We start from the raw sequence: 16,181 nt of genomic DNA on the forward strand, positions 1-16,181 counted from the left end.
TATTATCTTTCTAAGTTTATAAGAGCAATATTTAAAAATTGTCATTTTTGGACCTTTGTCCCACTTCTATTTATAGCTTTGTCCAGATTTCTTGCTCTGAGGTTGAGAGTTATCACAAATGTGTCAGGGCCATCACTGTCAGCCAGAGACATTTCAAATTGTGACATGCTTGTTGCAACCCACTCTCCCATGTAGTCACTCTGGATGTGTCCAAGCAAGGCAAGGAGCAGTTGTGCAGTGTAAGTGTGCAGAGTGTCCCCCCATCCAAGGTAGACACAAGTACTACAGTGGCTTTTCATCTGTCCTTGATTTTACAGAATGTTCTGGTTTTCTGTCATATTTTTTCACTGTTGATTTCTTCTTATTATTATTCAGAAAATGCATGTTGTTGCAGTGCCTGTTGCTCTGTTTAAGTAGCAATGCTTTAATGACCATAAGGTAAGCTTGTCAGACAGGAAGATGCAAATAAGCTTTAAGAAGCATACTGTTAAAGAATCACCAACATTGAAAACGTTTTTTGTTGTTGCCATGCAGAGAATATTTACATAACCAGATAGTGTATAAGCCTTGGGTATTGAAATGCATATGTCAGTATTTGTAATAAAGGACAGGATTACTGTATTTTTTATAACCTCATTACATTTGTTGGAGACTTGCAGTCTTCTTTGCAGGCTTTACCCTTAAACTAAACAGAATGCCAATCTATCATGTGGGGTCCATAACCTGTGCAGTAATCCTTTAAGCAATTTATCTTGAGCTTGTTTCTTGTTTGCTGTTAATTTTTTTTTACTTTTATCATGTTTTCCCCATGAAACAAGTAGATAGTTGTTATCAGGCAGTAGGTCTTTTTTGGATAAGAATAATTTTTACAGGTGAAGTTATCACAGAGATTGCTACTTTCAGCATGTTACTTGGTACTTTTATAAAGCTGAATATAAATTATAATTAGAACTGCAGTGCAAGGAGAAGTGGTTTGAGGTGAGTGATGCTTGTTTTTTTATACTTGATTTTGACTGGCATTCCAGTAATGTATTTAAAAATGAATTTATTTTTTCATGCTTCACAACCTTTTTGCTTCCATCTAGATATTAATTAAGCTGTCATGTAGCCATTGCATTGAAATATTTTTTTTCTTCTACACTTCATTTTGTCTTGATTGGACTCTCATAATATTTAAAGTCAAAGTTTTTCCTTTTTTTCATAGCCCCACCCCTTTATAGTTGGCCACACCCCTCTTGTTGGTCCCACCCATTCAGCTGTCTCCTGCAGCCCCCATTTGATTTGAAATCATCAGCTGCCACTGCACCCCATAGGCAAATAAATAGTAACTCCAGGGTCACACAACAATGGAGAAAAAGTCAAACTACACTGTTGGCAAAGTTAATTTCACTGAACATTGCTTGAACATTTTACATTCAGTGAAATTAACTTCACCAATTTGACACCTTCCTGAAAAGTGCATGCTGTAGAAGATTAAAAGCATTGATGTGTGGGGTGAAGGAGGCAGCTTTCCTGGGTGCAGAGTGTTAGGGGATTTCGTGATTGGCAGATGCCATGCTGATCTGATCTGTTTTCGGTACATTGATGCCAGTGTTAGACTTGCAGTCAGAAATCAAGTCCTTTAGCACTGTGTACGTAGCATAATTTGCAACAGCTGCTTGTTACAAATGCAGGAAGCGGATTGCTACAGTTGAAATGGAAAATGGCTGAAATCTGAGAACTGAGGTATGTAAAGTGTGAAAAATGGACCTAGCTAGCTCCTTAAATAAGGTGTAGTAGATCAGGAAATTGACTTTTCTTGGTGCTGTACTTAGTGTAGGAACAAACCTAACAGAACTGGCTTGCTCTTTAAATGAGGAGCAGCAGTCTGGGGAAAGGGTCTTTTTGCCCTTTTTTGTTTTTTTGCTCCTCAACTTAAAAATTGGAGGGGGGGCACCAGATCAAGAAAAAGCACCAAGAGCTACAATACTTAGTTATAACTGTAGAAGAGCGTGCAGTTGGCAGCAAGAGTTAATTGTAGAAAAAACATAATTCCAAGTCATATAAATAAAAACATTAAAGTGCAGTTTAGCAGTAGAACAATTAGAGGTAGAACAGTGAATATCTGTTCCCCCCATCCAAGCTACTTGCATGTACCAACTCTAAAACTGTCATGCATTAAAACAAGGGATATTCCATGAGATAGTGCAGTGCATTCAAACCCGCTTGTAGTTTCCATGTTGATTTTAAGAACACTGAAATTCACACTGAATTTACAAATGGATCCCCATGCTTTTGTATGTCACTGAAATCTCTGTGCAGTCTTTAGAGAATCGTATTTTTATTCATGCTGTATCTCTTGCATGTAGCCCCTTACATTGGTGTGAGCATGCAGTGGGCTTATGCCAGGGTTGTTTGCACGTCTGTGGATGATGATGAATTCAGCAGTCATGCTCTTTCCCTGTAGATTAGATGTATGATACTAGGAACTGGACCTGATAACATACTTCCAACACACATATAGGTTCATAGGTTGGTACTAGGCTATTATCCTTCTCCTGTGAAGGAGGAACAGGCACGGCATTGCCATTCTTCTCCTCAACCCTTTTTGTTTTTTTCTGTACCTGGGCAGGGTCATAATCAAGACTTCATCCTTCTGTGCCTCAGAGCTCTGGTAATGGTTATTATTCCTTGGAGAATTTGAATAGAGAGATGTGGAACACCTTTTTACAGATTTGGCTAACTGGAAGAATGGCAAACAGTGTACAGAATCATTTAATAGTGCCTGCATATTTGTTAAGGTTAGGGTTTGCTGAACAGTAAGATATGCCTAGGATTTATTTTGGATGTAAGATGTTTTGTGTATGTATTAATTAGGATGGAGGTTATATATTTATATTTCCTGAACAGTCTTTTTTCAGAATATATGTGTTCTGTCTTCCTGGCATTTTACTGCTCTGTTTTTATATATGTATGTTTCTGTCATTCTGCTTTTTTTCTTCTGTTATATTTTCTTGATATTACATTTTGGGAACTTGATAAAATTTCAGAACTTATTACTGATCATCACATATTTAGCATATATTTTTGATTGTTCTTTATGCCTTTCCAGACCTCCCAACCGTCTTGAATTACTCGGTTTTTACCGAGTTTTGGGGTCCAAATGAAGGGGTGCCACGATTCCCGATTGGCACCACTTCATTTCCGATTTCTTTGCCTTATTTATTTATTTTTTTTAATTTTCGCGCTGTCAGAGCTGACGTCATCACGTGCACGATGACGTCTGCTCCGTCAGCACTATCAGCCAGTCGGAATTGAGCTCCTTGAGCTCGCGTCATCATTTCCGGCTGGCTGCAAGCAGTTGCTGCATTTGAAAAGCTTGCCGCCAAATCGCCATTCCTGTTCAAACAGAAACACTTAGCTGCCGCCTGCCTGCCATTCGTTTGGACTGGGACTTTATTGTATTGCCTGAGAAAGAAAGCTGCAGCCTGCCGTTCGTGCTGGGAGCCTGGGACTATCTGAGAAAATATGCTGCAGCTCTTACTGTATGATTTAAGCTGTTGCCTGCCCAAGAAAGCTCTGCCATTCAGGACTGGTATTAGGTAAGGAGGAACAGGAACCAGCTGCCATTAGTTTTCTGTTGTTTATTTTAAATGCGAGGGCCGAGGACTGCTGCCATTATTCTTAAGCTGCTGTAGGGAGCTGACATTCATTTGAACAAAGTTTGTATGTGTGTGTGTGTGTGTAAGTGTGAACAGGAGCCAGCTGCCATTTGTTTTCTGCTGTTTAATTTAAATGCAAGGACTGCTGCCATTAGTCTTAAGCTGCTGTATTAGGAGCTGCCATTCATTTGAACAAAGTGTGTGTGTGAGAGCTATGGTGAGAAGTGAGAACTGAATTCGATAAATGAAACAAAGTGTGTGTGTGAGAGCTATGGTGAGAAGTGAGAACTGAATTCAATAAATGAAACAAAGTGTGTGTGTGAGAGCTATGGTGAGAAGTGAGAACTGAATTCAATAAATGAAACAAAGTGTGTGTGTGAGAGCCATGGTGAGAAGTGAGAACTGAATTCAATAAATGAAACAAAGTATGTGTGTGAGAGCTATGGTGAGACGTGAGAACTGAATTCAATAAATGATAGCCATTACGTTTCAGTCTTCCTATTGTTTAAACTGCTGATTTAGCATAGTGGTATGTTGCACTAACTGTAGTGTGTGTGTATAGTGTTCTGGGTTCAAGTCAAGACTTGCCAGTAACATGCATGGGGGTAACACGTTTTATTCTAGCAACTTTCCAGAATTATACAAGCAATGTTTAAAATGTGTCCCTGGTTTTTAAAATGTTTCCCTGGTTTTTGAACTTTTGCCCCCCCCCCCCGAAAAATTGAAAGTATGAGAAGCTGTGCAAGATGCCTATGGCTTACTGTATTGTCATTCTATTTTATAGAGTGTGTGTGTGTGGAAGTAGACTTTTTATTATGGAAATGTTCTGAATTGGGCAGTTTTGTCATTACTGGTTCATGCATTTTGTTTCATTGCCTACAGTACGGCCTACTGGAAAAAATGTTCTTTCAAACAATACATTTAAAATGTGCTCTAACAAGTGTGCTGTATTATACAAGAAATATAACTTAATAAAGTCAGGAAGCTGTATCAAATGAAAGAACACGTATGTGTGCAAAGGGCCAATGATTTGAAAACGGCCCAAAGGTAATCTTTATCCCTTATTGGCCAGATGTATTTTCTTTTGATGTGGTGCAGGTTTCAATACTGTTTCAGTGAATGTGATTTTCAAGAGCAGAGAAGTTTTAATACCAAGTGGTTTCAGTACTGTTCCAATGAATGTGGTTTTCAAGAGCAGAGAAGTTTTAATACCAAGTCTATTTTCATTGTGAAACAGTATTGCTTTATTTATCAGATGTCTGTTAGTGTTTGTGCATTGATGATGTGCCTCAAAATGTAAAAATAAAATCCAAATCTTTATTATAGAAGTAAAGCAGTATGCAGTTGCACACATTAGTGTTTATGGTAAATGGGGCGAAATAGCCAGATAATGAGACATTGGAATGGGTGCAGGGGGACTCTGGTCTGGTGAAATATTTTGGTTGTCTGTTCTTCAGTTTGTTTGAAAGTTGGTATCCCACAATTTCATTGGAGTGGGTGGGGTTACATAATTATGTATGCAAATGAGATGTTAATCAGCATACAGATTTGTACCTATTTTTCATGGCCCTTGTCCAGATTTCTGATGTTTCCAGATTGAGAGGTATGTGCCTTTCCTTTATTTTAGTAAACATTTTGAAATGAGCCCACACTTACAGAGGGCAGTAGAGGAGTGAGGGGCCAGGAAATAAGGATGGAGAAGGGAGGAGCCTCTCTGAAATGTGTAACTCCAGCTACAGCATGGTAATGGAGCTAATGTGAAGAAACAGGGATCATGTAGCAATATACAGGTGAGAGTCTCATTATAGACGAGACTGAAGAAGAAACTGCTAGGTTATGGCTTGCAAGCAGCCAAATACAAAGCTGTATAAATTGGTGCCATTGTAGTTGTAAAGACAAATTCAGATGAGCTACATTGTATTTATATATTTTATGATTGTAGTTTCCAAAAATAGAAGAATGTATTTACCATAGAGAGACAGATGATAAACAAACTAGAAAAAGGAAAATAATTTGACCCTGGCTTGTTGCTAAAGATCAGTTGGTTCTGGAAGCACCTCCATTTGTAGTGGCAGAACGTTGTGAGTTATTGTGGGATCTCTGAATTGTGCTTTAGAGCTGCAATCAAATCACTTCTTATACCATGAGGAAAATTTTGTACTCTTTGAAAATACTCTCATTAGGTATTGTAAGAGAATTTACATGAGGAACTAATTAAAGGTGGAATGTTATATCTAAGCCTGCCAAGTACTTTGTAGGGGAAAACAGTTATTGAATAAGTGCTGTTTATCTGCACATAAGTGCAAACATGAAAGTTTGATAAAAAAACAGAATGCAGTTAGCTTTAAGAAGACCAATAGGATATTCTACATAACATAAGTGTTACAAGAAACAGCTGAAATTGCTAGAGCCAATAGAAATGAGCAAACCTGATATTAAGTATGTGATGGTCATTTGTAGGGCTGAACCCATCATTCTGAAAAAATACGACTTTTGGGTTAGGGCAGTTGAGAGTGGCTGGAAGTAAAAAAATCATGGTAAACATAACAGAAAATCAAATGTTTAATTTTCTCTGTTTTTGGGGTGGGGACATAAAGGAGTTCTGTTCAAACATACACATCTTAATCTACAATAAAAACAAACAATGTACATAACTTATTTAACAAAGATCCACATTTGAAAATCCTGAAGTTTATAAGATAGTGAACTGTTATCCATTATAAACTTTCCTCAGTTGAAATAAAAATATTGTATTAAATAAACACCCTATAACAAATAGTTTCCAACAGACAAGTTTCTGACTGTCCAACATTTAAGCGTGAAGTAAAACTAAGAGGATAGTGTCCAAATGTTACCATTGTCTAGAGTTCTATTCTTTCTCTCTCTATTGCTATCAAGTTGTATCTAGCTGCTAAAGCTACCCACGGCCAGTGTCATCTTGCATCTTGTCAAATAGTCTGTGCTTATCACCCAGCTTATCTTCTAAGCAAACAGGGAATCCATTTGTTCAGCCTTCATTTGATGTAATTGTTTTAACCTCCATATTTGATTTTATTTTCATCTCACATCATATTTCTCCATCGTTATCCATAATATTCCTAAAGTCATCCAAGGTTGCTTGTTCCTTCACTTTCACTTCATGGTAATAAACTTTTTAGTCACAAACAATAGTAAGCTTAAAGGTTCTGTCTCATGTCTATTTCAACTCACTACTGGCCACTAACCCAGCAAACAAAAGTACAATAGCTGCTGAAAACGTAATATGATAAATAACAATTCTGGAATTCTGCAGGTAATTGTTACAATGTTCCAGTTTGATGCACTCCAAAAAAATATTTACTAAGTTCCCTTTCTTGCTTATTACATCCCCAGTAAGCCTAATAAAGACTTGTGAAGTTATTGGGCTATCTTTCATATGTATAAAAGTACTATGCAAGTTATTACCTTGAGTACAATTGAAACCTTCAAGATTTTGTAACCTATCTAGCCATTGCATAAATCTAATTCCACATCTTCCCATCTCCTAATAAAACCTTCTTTTAAGGATGCCACTGCGTCATAGGTTTTGCTCAGCAGTCCCTTCTTGCTCTGGCTTCTCATGGACTTCGCTAGAAAAGGAACATGAGAGGGCTTTCTTCCTTTCTGTTTCCCAGCCACTTAATTTTTCAAATTGTAATATAGACTTCTTTTTGGGTTCCCAGAGACTTCATTTTTAAACTGTGATTCTAACTCCGTTTTGTCAGTCCACCCATTGTAAATTGTATTTAACTTAATTTTGCTGTCAAGACATCACTTCTTCCTGAACCAGGAGTTAATCCCAGTATCTCATCTTAATGCCCAGTCCCTGCTGAGTTCTGTGGTCCCCTTACTCTATCATTCCTAGGGTGTCCAATAGTGACCAGCCCATACTCCTTTGTTATATTTCTATTAGTGAGTACCAAATGTGGCAGAACCTTCTTCCGCAGTGCATACCAAATGTGGCAGAATCTACTTCCACAGTGCATACCAAATGTGGCAGAACTTTCATCCACTTTAGGGTGTTAGTATTTATTTGACACAGACACAGGAGTCTGAATTGTATGGTCCTATAGTAAAACTGCAGGTCAGATAAAACCCAGTTTTAGTTTAGTTACTCCTTCCCTTCTGCTTCTGTGTCTCCTCCACTTTGTATGAACTTTGCATCAAATACCAATCATTTATTTAAAGGGAAAGCTTTTATGAAACAGCAGTAGTTCAGAGAGCTGTCATCTAAGACCAAATATTTTATTCAAAATAAAGCCTCTAAGGAAAAGAAATGCGGGAAGTTAAAATTTTAATAAAAGAGAACTGCAACACTTAATCTGATATTTTAAAGTAGCCGATTTCAGTAGAGTTTTTCAATAAACCTAATTTAATTTTAAGAATAAAGGGTGGGGTATAGATTTTGGTCACATTTTAATAACACTAAGTACATTCTTAGATGTTACATTTTCAAAATTGGCACTTAAAATGTTTAATTGTTTCTGTAGAACTCATACAGAGAAAGGGATTGGTAGCTCTGATCTGCCTATCAGATGCAAGTGTTTTTTCTTTTTTTTCCCATTATTATGATAGGTAGTAAACTACCATCCTATTAACTTAGTAACATTGTCATGGTACAGTTCCTGGCCTCTTAAAAATGGCAATAGTTTTGTTTTGTTGTACTTGCACTACAGTTGGTCTTTGTGGGACCTCTGTACTTTAATTTCTAGTGTGGTCCATTGTAAGAACTTATTCAATTCATTTGTATCTTAAGGGGTGGGAACTAAGTTATTGAAGACCAACATAAAAGGCAGAACTGAAATATTGATCTGCAGAAACTAAAGGAAATGTGAAGTGGTAATCCAGTCCAGACTATGGAGTATAAGGATAAATGTACTGGCACAGATTTCCGGATGTTTCTGGATGAGTACAAGAGTGAATTATGGACTTTACTCTGATACCATATAATAAATATAGACCAGTATCCTTTGTCAGATTCAGTTACAAGGAACTGGTCAAGTATGCTTTTTTTTGCCGTTGATATTGTGTTGTGACAGCGTAATTATTTTTATAAATCAAACATCTGTGTGTTGTTGAATGTGAAAAGGGATCTGAGGAGCATTTCTAATCAGTGCAGAAATTGCCCATGAATCCTACTTTGCTTTTAACATTGGATGTAAGCCACTTCACTGAGTCTTAAGCACTATTATAAGGGAGTCTGGAAAAATATAAACACAACTTGCACACCTTAGATTAGTCTTTTTGATGTATGTATAGTCAGACACCCTTCATAAGGCATGCCAGCAACAACCACAGAACATCAAAGGCAGATGGAAGAAGTACTTCCAACTACTTCTGAATGAAGAAAACCCATAGAACCTGTACTACCCCAGATACAGCCTATGATGAGAGAAGAGGAGGACCCACTATAGAAATAAGAATGGCACCAAGGAAAATGAAGTCAGGGAAAGCAACAGGCTCACATGAGGTCACAGCAATTACAGTCAAGATGCTGGGTGAGATAAGGGAGAAATGGCTCCTGAGGATACTCATAGCTGTATGGAGCAAATGACATACCTGATGACTGGAGAATAACCATACTAGTGCCACTGTGCAAGAACAAAGGGAACAGCCACATCTGTGGGCAGTACAGAGGTGTCAAACTCTTATTACAGTGCATGAAGTTCTGGAGATGGTGGTTGGTCAATGAAGAATATGCAGAGTAGTAGAACACTACAGAATATTAGCAGAGCAGTAGTAAGATGGGGGATGAACAGTTTGGATTCACATCAGGATGCAGCTTAACCAGCCCGATGTTTGCAGTGAGATGGATAGTGGAGAAGAAGTTGGAGAATAGGAAGGAGTCCAACTGGGCATTCCTAAACCTAGGTGAAAGTATATAACAGGGTCCCGATAAAGCTGATTTGGGCAGTCCTGCCGTGTTTCAAAGTCCAAGAAACACTGGTAGAATTAGAGCAGGCTATGTACAAGGACCCAGTGACACAAGTATGAACAGTGTTTAGAGTCACAGAGGGATTCCCTGTGGGAGTGGGTATGCATCAGGGTTCAGCTCTGAGCCCACTGATGTTTATACTGGTAATGGACTACATTAGCAAACAGACTGGAAGTAACAGATCAACAGATTTATTGTAGGCAGACTATGCGGCATTGCAGGCAGACTCTGAGCCAGAATTTCAAAGGATAGGGGAATAGAATGCAAAACTGAGGGCACATAGGATAAAACTGAGTACAGATAAGGCAGTTGTAATGGCAGCAAATGGGACAAATCAGAAGAAGGTGAGAATTGAGGTAGGAGGGGAAATAATGGAACAGGTTAACACCTTCAGGTATGTGGGAGGATTGGCTGAGGAAAAAAGAGAAGTCTGAATGGGGAGGTCAAAGTTAGCATCAGAGGGACTGCAGACAACTTGGACAGTGTGTTAGGGGTAGTGTATGACAGAAAAATGCTAAAGAAGCTGAAAAGTAAGGTGTACAAAACAGTGGTGTGACCAGTACTACTGTATGGTACAGAAACCTGAGCAATTAGGGCAGAGGAGTTGAAGTGCCTGAGATGGGTGATAGGATGCACACTGTGGGACAGCTGAAGAAATGAGGACATTGGAGCAGAAGCCAGAGTAGCTACAATTACAGAGAAAGTAATAAAGAACAGATTCTGTTGGTTCTGGCATACATGCAGAAAAGCAGAAGACAATCTGGTGAAGAAGATTTGGGACAGACAGGAAGAAGACAAAAGAAAACAAAGCTGTCTAGCAAAGAGGTGAATAGATTGTGTGAGATAAGACCTGTAACAGTCAGGAATGAGTGTCAAGGAAGTTAAGAGAATGCCACTGAATCGAAAGAGATTGTGCCAGTTAACATGACACCCTGACCTCACGTTGAAAATGATGATGTATGTAGAGGGTTAATACACATATCCATAGAGAGTAAAAGTTTGACTATTTACAGAAGAAATACACGATCATGTTTTATGCTGTTTTGATTTGAACTTTTGAGTAATTTTGGGGAGCATCTGGTGCTTTGTTTTATTTTATTTGCTGCAAGATTTTGCTATGTCTGCATTGTAATTTATAAAGCTATACACTTTGTATATAAAGCTATACACTTTGTAGGTCTAGGAATCTTTTGTCTTAAGTCAGTTGCTTTGTTTCACATTGCCTTACTTTTCTACAGTGTTATTTTCAAATCTCTTTTGTGGTCCTGTATGGCAGCTGTTGAGGTAGGACGGGGAGGTGCTAAGAACATTTGTTTTCTGATGGTCTGTGACTAGCAAAGGATGGCCAAGGTTTAGTTTTAAAAGTAAGTTTCAGTACAGGCGGGCACACCACAAACCTACATTTATATAAAACAAACCTTGTTAACATGTTCCCAGTTACAAACATTATACGTCATGCATCACATACATTCATCTTTACAATTATCATCAATCCATTACATAAACTTCTCAATTCCTTCTTACTCCTCCTCCAAAAAATGATTATGCATGTAGCGTTTCTGCAGTTTCCATTTTTTCTGTACACTTTCCTCCTACCCTTTTCTAAAGATCCCACTTCCAGTTCTTTTATCTCTGTTAAAATATTCACTACTACAAATATATTTGATGTAAAGTTTGATTTATGTTTTCTAATAATTGCTTTTTTGCAGCCACCAGACTTAAACTTAACAAGTCCTTACTATGTCTATGCAATTCAGATCCTGTATCCCAGCTCAAAAAATCATTTCTTTAGTTTCACCAATTTGCTCACCCAATATTTCTGACAGAATGCTCTGTAGGGAATTTGTAAAATCTGCCAGCTCATTCCCCTCCCAAAACATATGTTCCTGGTTACCACTTTCTTCCCCATCACACCTCCAACATTTGCCATCTACCTAAGGAAAAATTCTGCTTGGACTATAAAATAACTGAAAATATTGGTCTGTTTTATTTTATATAAATGCCTGTGTCGGAAGTGATAATTCACGAGTGGGTTAGGGACAAGCAAGTTTGAACCCCGTAACAATGCAGTCGATCTCCACATCTGTCTACCTCTCCAGGCAGCCCTAACACCATCAGTTAGTGAAAAACAGGATGACCACTTTAGCTGTCGTTTGTAGGTTTATAGGTGTATACTAGACTAACAACCACTTGGGCCCTTAAAAGCATAGCCATGCAACTTAAATGCGACCCATAAATTTGATTTATATAGGTTCATAAGTGTATGCTGTTTGATTCCTGAGTACCAAAAATGAGCAGAGTAAGGGGTGCAGTCTGTTCATTTTTAGTTGGACCTCATTTAATGGTGTTGGCTCAAGAGCGCAACCATCTGTCACTGTGCAAGTCTAGCTGCTGAAAACTATCAATCTAAGGGACAGATATTAGTATTTGACCATCACCCGTTGCTGTTATAAATTCATACAGCAGTGATGTTGTTTTCAAACATTTACTTTTATGGTGAGTTTACTAATGTAACAGTATTTTCTTTGTGTAAGTGAAGCATTTTTTTTTTTAATACTAAAGTTGTGGTACAGTAACATTAATAGTTAATTTCTAATTCTAGTCCCCAGGTTTTCAGATTTTATGAAGGATCAGCTATCGGAACTTATTGCCCACCAGGAGAGCCTCACAGGAGAGAGGAGTTTTAAATGTATTACATGTGAGAAGAGTTTTCCTGACCAGTTTACTTTTATCAAACATAAATTTAGAGAACACCGACAAATTCACAAAGCAAGGAGCTTTCAAGCAACAGAGGTGCAGTGTAAATCAGCCCCCAATGAGAAATTGTTCACACGACTGGGTAGCCCCTCTTTCAGTAAGCATTTGCTGCCTAAGCAAAACATCAACTCAAGTAATGTGGATAATTCAGCGCAGAAATTATTTGCATGTTGTGTCTGTGCTGAATGTTTTCCAGACAAATCATGTCTTACGAAACATTTGTTAACACACACTAGTCTTCAGGAGAAACCATATAGCTGTACTGAATGTGAGAAATGTTTTCCAAGGAAGAGTGAGCTATTAAAACATGCAAGGGTGCACGCTGAAGAAGACTTGGAGAAATTAAAAACAGAAGACGGCCCTTATCAATGCTTCGAATGTGGAAAACGTTTTACATGGAGATCAAAAGTTAATGCACATTACAGAATTCATATGGACATTAAGCCTTACAGATGTTTTATTTGTGAAAAAGGTTTCAGAACAAGAGCAGACATGAATAGACACAAATGGGTTCATGCTAACGAGAAACCTTATAACTGTACTAAATGTGGGAAGGGTTTTTTACGCAGGTACGTATTAATAAATCATGAACGGATGCATTCAGGTGAGGAGCCAGATGCAAGTAACATACATGTGAAAAGTTTTGTAACAGTGAAAAATATAGGTCATGTCAAGATTCATGCTGGAAATGCACCATACAGCTGCAGTATTTGTGGTAAGTCTTTCTTGTTCAGGTCATATCTTGTTCAACATAGACAGGTTCATAGTGGTGAAAAGCCCTTTAAATCCCTTGTTTGTGGAAAGAGGTTTCAACACAAACATAGTCTCCTAGTACATCATAGACTGCATACAGGAGAAAAGCCATATAAATGCACTGAATGTGGCAAAAACTTTAGGAGAAACTGTGCCTTGAAAAGTCATGAAAAAGTGCACAGTGGATAAATTACTCCAGATGTGAAACATTTCATATGTACTGACTGTGGAAATAGCTTTACATCATATTGCATTTTGCTAGTCCATAAACGGATTCATACAGGTGGCATTAAGTGTGCTGCAAAGAGCACTTCTGACTAACATCAAAGACTGAAACAATACTAATTTCATGAACTTTACTAATACTTTGACTTAGGAATTGGATCCAGTCCCATCATGGTATTAAAAAACGAAGACTTGGAGAAATTAAATCATGAGACGCTGTTTGTGTGCTGTCTGTGGAAAAGCTTCAGGCAGGAAAAACAGCTTCTCTTGTCACCTGTGGATACATAGGAGAGACATCTTAAAAATGCACTGTGTATGGATACTGTTTTACCACAAAATCAAGTCTTAGCACCACTGGGGCCATGCTGTTTGGGTACAGATGTTTAAAAACATCTTGTGTACATTTTGTGGATGATTTAAAATTGTATGGTTCATCAGATGATGATCTGAAAGTACTATTACAAATTATTAACTCTTTCTAGGATGATAGAAGGATGACATTTGGTCTTGATAAATGTGCAAAAGCGACATTTATTAAAGGAAAGCTGCAGCACCAATGCACAGGAATATGATATAAAGAAGATAAAGGGTTGGCAATAAAACATTAAAGAATGAGAACAAAACTCGAGGATTTGCAAGCAGAAATGAGAGCAATGTGGAAGAAAGATACCCAGTAAGTTTTAATAGTAGCTGGAGCAACATGGCTAATAAAATAGAATTTACAATCATACTTAAATAGGCTACTAGTACATGTAGCCTCGTGTGAACTGCAGAAAGATGCAGTTCTAGATACATTGTGGTGCTGAGAAGAGCACTCTTGGCTAACATCAGAGTGAAACAATACTAATTTCCTGAACTCTAATGCTGTTGTGAGTTAGGAATGGGGCCCATTCCCATCACGGTATTAGAAACAAAAAGCTTTTGGAGAAATTAAGAGGGTATCCTTTTGAAGTAAAGAGAAACATGTCTCCATAGGCACTACTGAAGGATTCATGCAGAAAAGACAAAAAAGTGCTAACTTTTGTTGTTTTACAGAATTTACATGCAGACTAAAACAGTGCAGAATAGAACTTAAAAATGTATTTATAAATTAAAATCACAAAAGGAAGCAGCTGTGAGAAGTTTATATGGATTACAAACTTATTAAATACTGAGAAAGAACTTGCATGTTAGTAGCGATGTGCGTTTTTCTGCAAAAGTGATTTGTTATAATTTTTGTATGTATATATTAATATTAAATGAGTTTGAGTAAATATGAGAAATCATTTCAATAATGTAAAAATGCTGAAGATGAAATAAAATGATAGCGAGATTCCATTATCTGGAAATGTATATATACTGCTGCTATTTTGTATACTGATTGAATGCCACCATGAGTAATCATTAGTGTTTAGTTATTCAGCATTGCTCGTAAGCATGTCATGTACTACTTTCATGCTGAGACTGCTGTCTTAGGTAGTCTATCCCAGATCTGTCATGATGTGTTGGTTTAACCATGCATAATGGTTGTTCAAGGACTGACACAAAGGTTGGAATGAAGATGGTGAATGACTTTCCTTCTTAAGGAGAGGCATAGTCTGGAGTTGCATTATTTTAATTACTAGACAGCAGTCTCATGTAAAAAGGCATTCTTTGTGTGCAGTGAGATTTTCGCCACATCAGATCATCCAGGTGCATTTTTTCTTTTTTAATTGTCAAATTTAGAACATTTCACAAAAAATCATATTCACTTGACATGCATAATTGAACATTACAGACAAAGCATAATTATATTCCACTGTAAAGCATCACCAAAGTTGAGACATATGTTCAGTTTTGTAAAGGTCTGTGATCCCCCTCTACCTTTACAGACACGGATACTTCTAGATAACTACCTACACAAAGAAAACCATCCACATCATTGATTTAATATTAGGCATTTATTAAAAGGAATCAGCCAGATTATAAAAACACACCTACCTTTGCTCTTTAGCTCTGCAGGTGCACTTTAAGTGGCTAGCAGGCTATGTACCTCAGCTTGTGTCCCTGATTGTAAAGTTTTTTCTCAAATCATTGTGAGGAAGTCACAGTTCTTGAATATGTCTGGGATTAATGCCTCTGGGTCCTGTCTTCTGGAATATACCTAACTTTAGCACTCTAGTTTGTCTTCTTCATTATATGCCTTATACATTCTACCACTTAGGGAGGTAATTTTGGGAGAGGTATTTCTTACCCTACCACTTAGGGAGGTAATTTTTAGGAGAGGTATTTATTACCAGTCAAACGGTGATGATAATCTGTTATAGAGTTAAGAACTTACGTTACTCTCTTGTAGGACATCTTGGGCTCCCCATCATATCTTTTCTATACTTCTGTCATTAATAATTTATAGGGGAAATAGCCAGGTTTGAGGTTGCATTTTTGTGTTTTGTATTTTAGTTGTGAAATTTTTATCTGTACTTGTCAACACTATTGTATTTGCCAAAAGTGTATTTGTACTTATCAAAACTGTTTACATCATGGTTATGTTTAACTATCACTGTGGAGCTTTTCTCCCTGAGCCAGTGCTGAAAAATCCCAGATGTTCATTGTGTTTCACTGTTGCAGTCATCACCCTTAGGTTATCCTGCTGGCAGGCTACCCGTAGTCGGCCGGAATTCCAAAGTCTAGGTCCGGCATGGGTTGCTGTCGCCTCTTCCGTGACGTCAGTGCGTCAGGGGTATAAAAGATGCAGCCAACGCCATTTTCTTCAGTCTTTCTTGCCACGTGGTGCCCGAAGCATAAGCAGTTTGCAAATGCTGGTCGGCTGACTCCTGAGATTTTCAAATACGAATTTCAGAACCGAAGTCTTCATTAAAGCTAAGTACCCCGTT

At 37.8% G+C, this 16,181-nt stretch overlaps 1 protein-coding gene across 1 annotated transcript in view; it reads left to right on the forward strand.

The window, feature by feature from the left end:
* Positions 1 to 14,582, forward strand: part of LOC122815957 (zinc finger protein 436-like) — a 340,690-nt gene extending 326,108 nt beyond the window's left edge. The window contains exon 8 of the mRNA XM_044088843.1: positions 12,197 to 14,582. Within this exon, the coding sequence (XP_043944778.1) occupies positions 12,197 to 13,293 (1,097 nt within the window). The 3' untranslated portion in view covers positions 13,294 to 14,582. The remainder of the gene's footprint in view (positions 1 to 12,196) is intronic.
* The last annotated feature ends 1,599 nt before the right edge of the window (positions 14,583 to 16,181 follow it).

This window comes from Protopterus annectens, chromosome 1.part1 (genome assembly GCF_019279795.1).
Source record: "Protopterus annectens isolate FY-2018-M chromosome 1.part1, PAN1.0, whole genome shotgun sequence".
Classification (NCBI taxonomy): domain Eukaryota; kingdom Metazoa; phylum Chordata; order Ceratodontiformes; family Protopteridae; genus Protopterus; species Protopterus annectens.